The 9,180-nt window shown below is 42.9% G+C and overlaps 1 protein-coding gene across 6 annotated transcripts in view; it reads right to left on the reverse strand.

Moving 5' to 3' along the window:
* usp28 (ubiquitin specific peptidase 28) overlaps positions 1 to 9,026 on the reverse strand; it is a 49,501-nt gene extending 40,475 nt beyond the window's left edge. For 2 of the 6 annotated variants that reach the window (XM_061898982.1, XM_061898978.1), the window contains exons 1-5: positions 8,856 to 9,026; positions 7,432 to 7,509; positions 3,099 to 3,219; positions 2,936 to 3,020; positions 2,707 to 2,869 (exon numbers count right to left, since the gene is read on the reverse strand). In XM_061898982.1, the coding sequence (XP_061754966.1) occupies positions 2,707 to 2,869; positions 2,936 to 3,020; positions 3,099 to 3,219; positions 7,432 to 7,509; positions 8,856 to 8,900 (492 nt within the window). In that variant the 5' untranslated portion in view covers positions 8,901 to 9,026. The remainder of the gene's footprint in view (positions 1 to 2,706; positions 2,870 to 2,935; positions 3,021 to 3,098; positions 3,220 to 7,431; positions 7,510 to 8,855) is intronic. The other 4 variants (XM_061898984.1, XM_061898981.1, XM_061898980.1 and 1 more) reach the window with 4 other exon arrangements.
* Positions 9,027 to 9,180: the final 154 nt, after the last annotated feature.

Raw genomic sequence — 9,180 nt, forward strand, 5'->3', positions numbered from 1 at the left:
TAAGTTAGACTGTCTTCTTTTAACTGAGAGATGGCCACACCTGTTGTTCTCACCGAGTCTTCCCCACCAAATTTAAACCTTTTATTTTCCACTAGAAGGGGCACAAGGGGAGGGTGGACTGCATCAATTGATCATTTTAACAGTAAACTAAAATCTACTGGACTGCGTACCTCCACTTTGAACAAAAACAGTCAAATCAAAACGTACACTCCCCTGGGTGATGGAGGAAATCTATCAGATTTTTCGTCAACACCTCAAGACCTACAATACCAGTCAAACAGGCTGGATTTGACCATTTCTCACAACTCGCCGCAGACCATTTTCTCCACTTTTGCTATTTTAATAAGTAAGAATTTTAATAAAGCTTCTAAAAAAAATCAGATGCCTTTTGCTAGGACTTTACAGACCACTTCAGAACCAATATCAAAGACATCAGATCTGGCCTTCAAACACGGCAAGTTGTATCTGCTGACACACCTGATCTGTTGTCCTTGCCTGAGGAAACACTGAAGAGTTATGTCCTGGCTGATGCAAGGACACTTGGTCAAGTTTTCTCCCAAGTAAACCCAACAAACTGCCTTTTAGATCTAATTCTTTCTAGGTCAGGGCGAAATATCGAAAATACTCGATATATCGCGGTTTTGTCTCTGTACGATGTAGAAAATGACTATATCCTGAGTATTCCAGTATACATTCTCACACAGTTGCTTTTAGCTGCAGGCATTAGACTACAGGCTTTTCTCACTCTTTCTTGTCTCTCCTTCCCATAAAGCGATAAAACAAGCGCACCTTGTTACATACATCAACGTCATACACTCTCGCGGAGCAGAAAGGTAGCGGCATGGGTAAAGTTAGCTGTGGTAGGTGGTGCTAGCGGAGCGGTGCGAGTGGTAATACAAGACAGAGAAGGTGCAAATCTGGTAACAAATGGAGGAAGAAGAATAAATTCCCAAGAAAAACAGCACGGGGTCCATCGTCTGACGGTGGTTTGGCTTCAAGTGGGAAGATGTCGAACAGACAACCGTAATATGTCAAATATGCGGCAAAAGCGTTGCTACAAAAAGTAGCAGCACTACTAAATTGTGGCATCATTTGAAAAGTCACCCGTTTGAGAATAAGGAGTGCTTGAAACTCCGCATGTCAACATCTCGGCCGGTGCCACAGCCAACAAAATGCCGAAGCAACCAGCACTGACTTAATTGAGCCTGGCGTATTCCATTTCCAGATCAACACCATATGAAAAAAAATTATCAAAAACAGGCGATGACATCAGCAATAACCTGCCACATAGTGAAGGATATACACTATTTGATTTCCTATTTTGCAGCTAATTTTTATTTTACACTTTTTGAAATATCTTGTTTGACATCATACACTAAAGTGCACTTTATCAGTTTCAAAATATTGTAGTGGCGTTCTGTACAAAAAGTGCACTTTATTTTAGTGTTGTTTTGAAATGTCATCTTAATGACATCATGCACGAATAGCTTGTTGTAAAATGTCTCTGACAATCTTGCACTTTCTGTTTTGAAATGACATGAATGTTTGTGCCACTGCTTAATAACTGTTTAATAAATACAGTTTTGGTAAATTGACTTAGTTGTGATTTACCTCTCTGCATGAAAGTTAAAATTAGCATTTATTAATGCAGTATGAACAAGAATGTTTTAATGTAGACACATAGACACATCTTCTTATTTTACTGTTATATTTTTATTCTCATTTTTGCTTTTTATTTTTATTATTAGTGTAATATTTTTAAATTTTGTTTCCATTTCAACCCCATTATTTACTTTTTACTGTTTAATTGATCTCAACTCTATACACTGCTGCTGGAATTTTTAATTTTCCTGAAGGAACTCTCCTGAAGGAATCAATAAAGTACTATCTATCTATCTATCTATCTATCTATCTATCTATCTATCTACTGTATATAGAATCATCATACTGCTGTGATTATATGCATCAAGTGTTAATTCAAGGCTAAGGCAAAATATCGAGATATATATTGTGTATCGTGGCATGGCCTAAAAATATTGAGATATTAATAAAAGGCCATATCGCCCAACCCTATTAATTCCTTCATCACTTTTTTATTCATTTTATGGATTCTTTGAGGAGCAGCTTTTAACTATTATGAATTGCTCTCTTCAGACAGGGGTTTTCCCTAGTTTTCATGACCAAATTTGGAGGCGTTGAAATCGGCAAGTAAAATCGCTAATACTAATCAGTAGCCTGTCTTCAAGAAATCCAATTAAAATTACCATCAAGGTAGTGCATTTTGGAAGAGTGGAGTGTTATTTTACATATTTTTTTACCAATTATACTTGCTTTTTTGGAGTTAAAAAATTGCAACATTACTAAAAGGGAGTTTGAATAAGTCTGCCTTTACTGCTGCTTGAGTGATTGTTACCTTGAGCCAGTGTGCAGTCTGCAACCGGCAAAGATGAGGCAGCAACCGGACGTGACGTCACGTGCAACAAAAGGTATTGAAATATGACAGTGTTTGATTTTACAAGACTCTCAATAGTCTGTAGTACCGACGTAATTCAGTCGGTGCCTATAAAAGTATTGAATTTAGTACCCATCCATACGTAGTCGTAATGGTTTGTACAGTCCTTTGAGACATTTGTGATTTAGGGCTATATAAATAAACATTGATTGATTGATTGATTATAGGTCAAACTCAAACAAGCAGGTCCTCACCTGGATGACGGCGCTGAACCAGCAGGTGTTTCCGACGTTGCGGATGCCAACAGGCCAGTCATCGTGGCGGATCCAGTCTGCCGGGTTGCACATGTCACTCTGGGCCTCACATCGCTTCCTCTTGCTTCTCGCAGAGTTCTCCTCAGCACTGGCCTCCAAAGCCCTGCGGCGTCCATTCAAAAATACGTTTAGGTTGCAAACAAACTATGACGTGAAATCATTCTGGTACCGATGGAACTCCCTCTCCTCTTCCTGGGCCTTGTGAGACTCCTGCAGGCTCAGTTCGATGGCGGTCTGCAGTTCATCGCGGTCTGCTGAACATGAACATGTTCACATGTAGTACATATTCTGTCAGGGTCTCACTATCGAGGAACTTCAAATGTGTCACATACCTTTCTGTCCCTCCCAGGCAACACAAGGCGTCTCGGACTGTTGTGGTTCTTTGGCATCCTGAACCTCTGCTGGCTGGGTTGTCAGCAGCCCAACAGCGTGGCTGATGTCACCCTGACTGGCCTGGAAAAGAGCACATAGTCACTTCATTAGGTAATGGCTAAGAGCAAGAGCTAATCACCTCTTGCAGAGGGGCGCTACGGCGTTTGTAGCTTCAACTTTGTCGTTAGTTTTTAAGCCAAAATGTGTCCAGTCTTCCTTTTCTATTGTCACGCTGTTTCTGTGTGTGTTGCCTAACATGCGCCTCTGCTCATTTTACGTGACGAGGGCGCGCCGTCTTGTCCGGAAAAAAAATAAGTACGGATATTTTTCCGAAGCAGTATAGACCGTTTTTATTCATCTATTGAAAATAAATACATTTCATTCATTTATTCCATTAGAGCCAGCTTCTGTAGCCGAGGATCGGACCGCCAAGTGCCCTGCCTTGGGCTGCCGCCCAGCTCACTTCGCACCCGACCTCTATGGCCCCTTCTATGGGTGGTGAGCCCAAAGGAGGGGGGACCAACGTTGCCTCTTCGGGCTCTGCCCGGCCGGGCCCATGGGGACAGGCCCGGCCACCAGGCGCTCGGCATCGCGCCCCACCTCCGGGCCTGGCTCCAGAGGGGGGCCCCGGTGACCCGCGTCCGGGCGAGGGAAATCTGAGTCCTTTTCTTGTGTTCATCATAGAGGTCTTCAATCTGCTCTTTGTCTGGTCCCTCGCCTATGACCAGTTTGCCTTGGGAGACCCTACCAGGGGGCATAAAGCCCCCCGGACAACGTAGCTCCTAGGATCATTGGGACACGCAAACTCCTCTACCACGGTAAGGTGGCAGCTCGGAGAGGAGCCAGATGAGGTGGTTCGGGCATCTGGTGAGGATGCCACCCGAACGCCTCCCTTGGGAGGTGTTTAGGGCACGTCCAACCGGTAGGAGGCCACGGGGAAGACCCAGGACAGGTTGGGAAGACTATGTCTCCCGGCTGGCCTGGGAACGCCTCGGGATTCCCTGGGAGGAGCTGGACGAAGTGGCTGGGGACAAAGAGGTCTGGGCTTCCCTGCTCAGGCTGCTGCCCCCGCGACCCGACCTCGGATAAGCGGAAGAAGATGGATAGATGGATGGCATTCATTCCTTTAATTCAAGAAAGTTTGATAGAATTACGCCTATACTGGCTCACCTGCACTGGCTTCCTGTGCACTTAAGATGCGACTTTAAGGTTTTAACTTACGTATAAAATACTAAAAGGTCTAGCTCCATCCTATCTTGCTGATTGCATTGTACCATATGTTCCGGCCAAAAATCTGCGTTTAAAGAAATCAGGCTTCTTAGTCTTTCCCAAAAAAATGTCTGCAGGCTTTAGAGGGTTTTTTATTCGGGCTCCAGATCTCTGGAATTCCCTACCAGTAACATTTAGAGATGCTACCTCAGTAGAAGCATTACCTCTACCCTTTAAATACACTCCTTTTTAGACCAGTTGATCTGCTGTCTCTCTTTTCTGCTCTTCCTCCTCTTCTGCTTGGAGAGGGTATCAGGTGACCTCTGAGGAGGCACTAGCTGTTCAAAGTCGGGACCCAGGTTGGACCACTCCTCTTTGCATCAGTTGGTGACATGTCTGCGCTGCTGACTTGTCTCCATTCAAGATGATCCCCTGCTGGTTTCCCAATAGACTGGATTTTTCACATGAAGTCAGGACCTGGGGTGACCACTCCGTATGCATCAGTCTCTGCGCCCTCACGTGTCTACATGCAGGAGGATCACCACTAAGGACTGGACTCTTACATTATTAACTGTATCCACTCGGCAGCCATTGCACCGGTCACCCAAGGGGTGGATCCTCACATGTGCGGTCCCTTCCAAGGTTTCTCGTTGTTCCCACTGTGTTGAGTTTCTCTTGCCCTGATGTGGGATCTGAGCCGAGGATGTCATTGTGGCTTGTGCAGCTATTTGAGACATTTGTGATTGAAAGCCTACTTAAATTAGATTTTCTTATTTAAACGGGGATAGCAGGTCCATTCTATGTGTCATACTTGATCATTTTGCGATATTGCCATATTTTTGCTGAAAGGATTTAGTAGAGAACATCGACGATAAAGTTCTCAACTTTTGGTCACTAATAAAAAAGCCTTGCCTGTACCGGAAGTCGCAGACGATGACATCACAAGGGTGATGTCATCTCGTCCTATTCGGACGAGAAAACGACAATTTCCCCCATTATTTTGAGCGAGGATGAAAGATTCCTGTTTGAGGATATTGATAGCGAAGGGCTAGAAAAAAAAAATAATCCAGTTAAAAAAAAAAAAGGCGATTGCATTGGGACGGATTCAGATGTTTTTATAAACATTTACTAGGATAATTCTGGGAAATCCCTTATCCTTCTATTGTGTTGCTAGTGTTTTAGTGAGTTAAATAGTACCTGATAGTCGGAGGAGTGTGTCCACGGGTGTATTGACGCCAGTGTCTGAGGGAAGTCGACGGCAGCTGTATGGACGGCACAAGCTCAGCTGATCTCCGGTAAGTAGCGACTTTTTACCAGAATTTTCTCACCGAAAACTGCTTGTTGACATTTGGTCGGGATCCATGTTCGCTTGACCGCTCTGATCCATAGGAAAGCTTCACCTCCGAGAATTTTAAACAAGGAATCACCGTGTGTTTGTGTGGCTAAAGGCTAAAGCTTCCCAACTCCATCTTTCTACTTTGACTTCTCCATTATTAATTGAACAAATTGCAAAAAATTCAGCAACACAGATGTCCAAAATACTGTGTGATTATGCGGTTAAAGCAGACGACTTTTAGTTGTATGTGTGCGCAGCGCTAATATTTCCTTACAGTCCGTGATGTCACGCGTACACGTCGTCATTCCCCGACGTTTGCAACAAGAAACTCCCGGGATATTTAAAATTGCAATTTAGTAAACTAAACCGGCCGTATTGGCATGTGTTGCGATGTTAATATTTCATCATTGGTATATAAACTATCAGACTGCGTGGTCGGTAGTAGTTGGTTTCAGTAGGCCTTTAAGGACTTTGATTGATTAGTACTAGGGGTGTAACGGTACGTGTATTTGTATTGAACCGTTTCGGTACGGGAGTTCCGGTTCGGTGCGAAGGAGTACCGAACGAGTTTCACACGAACATATGAAGTAGCCGCCTATGTTAAAGTCTTAACAAGCTGCTCCGCTCCGTTCTGCCTCTGTGTCTGTCTGTACACAGCACCCAGCATTGTCCCTCCCACACAACCATCTGATTGGTTACATACAAAGCAGTGCGTATTCAGAGCGATGTAGTCAGCGCTTTAGCATCGAGCTGATATGTGTTTAGCAAGGGAGAAACGGACTCTTCCCAAATTATACTTAACACTTCCTAGTCAACTAATTTCTAAACATCACTATGAGCCCGTTGACTTTCTAGAAACAAACTGCAGCTCAGCTCGCTCGCAGCTCTGGCTTTAGGTGAAGGCTAGTTAGCTTTTAGCATAACGTTAGCTCATTTTGCGGTGTGTGCGGGTGTGTGTGTGTGTTACGGACAGTTGATTGAGGTGTGTTGAAGCAGCAAAAAAGGACATTATATTAAATGAAAAGTTTCTGTCTCTGATAGTGTATATAATAATGTAAGTGCATCATAAAGCCTACATGTTGTCCATGGTGTTTAGGGATGAAGAGTCTCTCCTATTGCTATTGTGCTATTTTTTTTCAGCTATAGTTACATGAATCATTAGTAATGTAGCAGCCTAGTTTTGAATGGCAGGGTCCCTGCTATCACATGTTGATAAAAATATAACATTTACATAATAAAAGTCAACTACAGGCTTCCAAAATGCTGTAATAAATTAAGCATGATGAGTTGATTTGAAACTTTAATGTTGCACTTTTTATATGTAGAAGAAAAGTTGTGTCATTTTATTTAATCAAAGCAACAATTTTAGGCAGTTTAATGTGGATTATTGTGGACAGAATTATTATAATGTTTCCAATGTTAAAAGGATCAAGCCATTGTTTACAAATTTGGTAAATAAATAACCCAAAAAATTATATTTTGTTGTTTTCTTACTGTACCGAAAATGAACCGAACCGTGACCTCTAAACCGAGGTACGTACCGAACCGAAATTTTTGTGTACCGTTACACCCCTAATTAGTACCGAAGTACGTTATTAGTAGCGGTATACCATACAACCCTAATTCATACAATGTATTACTTTAATTTGTTTTCACGTTAAAGACCCTCATTTGTAAGGTGTGGCGGCTTTTAATTTGCCGTGGCTCAGCACCACGATCAATTACATGTAGGGGAAACCCTGTCTTACCTTTAACGCTCTGCACAGAATCTGTGGATCCTGGATGCCGGTGACCTCCCTCAACTGGTTGATCAGCATCTCACTCTGCTGAGCGCACAAAGAACAGGTTAGGCTCAAGAACCTTTAAAGGACATCAGTCATTTTGTACATTAGGTGGTTTTAAATATTGGGACAAGTGGGCAACCAAAACACTTAATTGAGAGATTAGTGATGGTTTGCCAGTATAAAAATGCAACAGAAATAGATTTAACTTTCCTAGAACCAACGAGCGGTCAACCTTTACCCAACTTGACACAATTAGGACCCCGGAGGGGTCATGACCATGTCACACTTAAAGCCTGTGACGCAGAGCGGCCTGACAAATGCTGCCCGAATGCCAACCTATCATAGTCATGTGAGGTTAAGATGTCGCACAATGACAATCCAGTCATTGTTCGCCGGGAAAGCATTTGGGAAATGACTAAAACTGCCCATTGATTGATTTAAACCGGCTATGGCCGTAAACTCACTGACATTATTATACATGTGAAAAAGCATGTTCTCACCTTTTGGACACATGAAGTACTTAAAAAAACAACAAAAAAAGAGAGCTCCTGCTGAGCGAGTGGTGCTATATAAAGCCTGCCCAACAGCAGGTGTATGCATCAGTGTGTTGTCGACACACACATACAGGAAGCCGAAGAGCGGGAGTGGGGGGGACCAGACTTATATGGCGTCCAGAGTATATCTGAGACCCCCTTGGTTAGCCTCTATTTTAAGCTGCTGACATGGATAGGACAGGCTTCTGTTTATCATTCCGCTCGGCATGCCACCAGACTCCATCACAAAGCCAGAGTGACTCTCCTTCTCTCTCTATCTCACACACATACACACAAATAGTGTTAAACAGAGGCAAACAAATCAGCTTTTGACATTACATTAGGACAGTTTTGAAGAGCTAGGCAAACACAACACATGACTGGACTACAGATGTGTGAAAAGGTGACTTATCATGGTCTGCCTTCACTAATTTGATTTGGTATGAAATACAATTTTAATTCGACAAATTATGTTTTAAATCAAAACTATTTTAACCGAAATCGAACTTATTTGAATTATAAAAGGACAAATATTATATTTCCATTTTAGACAAAACGGATGGGAAATATGTGTATATAACATCAAACGTAAAAGTTGTTATTAGAGCACTTTTAGGAACTTTTAAATATGCCGAATTATCAATTAAGATCCTAAATACATAGCAGTGTGATATTTACCCCAACAGTCGATTCTGTTTTAAACGGCACACAAGTCAAACTTAAACGTGTCGTATTTATAACGGGAGTTTTGTGCCACCCACACAACACACAAGAGGGGTTAGTGTTCCATGCCTGCCACCTGTGGCGTCCATATCACCACCGTCGCGATTTTTTATTTATTTTTTTTACGCTCACCGAGTTCGTTGCGTTTTCTCCATTTTCGCTCTCTTCGGGTGTCATTGTAAAAAAAAATATTGTTGTTTTTTAATGTTCAGCCCGAAGAGCGGGGTCACTGCAACTCCATCTGTGACTCGCAGCAGAGAGCCGCGGGACACGGGAGCGCGCTCTGCCGCCTGTCAGTACCCGCTACGTGCGCGCGTCCTCGCCAGCGTTGTATTGGCCGCGCGCACGCAGACAGACGGGGACGTGATTGACAGGGATGGGTGTTGTTGGTGAGTGACGTCAACAGTATTTAAAGTGACCTTTTAACAAAGATAATTTGTTCATTTTTTAAAATGCT

This window comes from Nerophis ophidion, linkage group LG04 (genome assembly GCF_033978795.1).
Source record: "Nerophis ophidion isolate RoL-2023_Sa linkage group LG04, RoL_Noph_v1.0, whole genome shotgun sequence".
Taxonomy (NCBI): domain Eukaryota; kingdom Metazoa; phylum Chordata; class Actinopteri; order Syngnathiformes; family Syngnathidae; genus Nerophis; species Nerophis ophidion.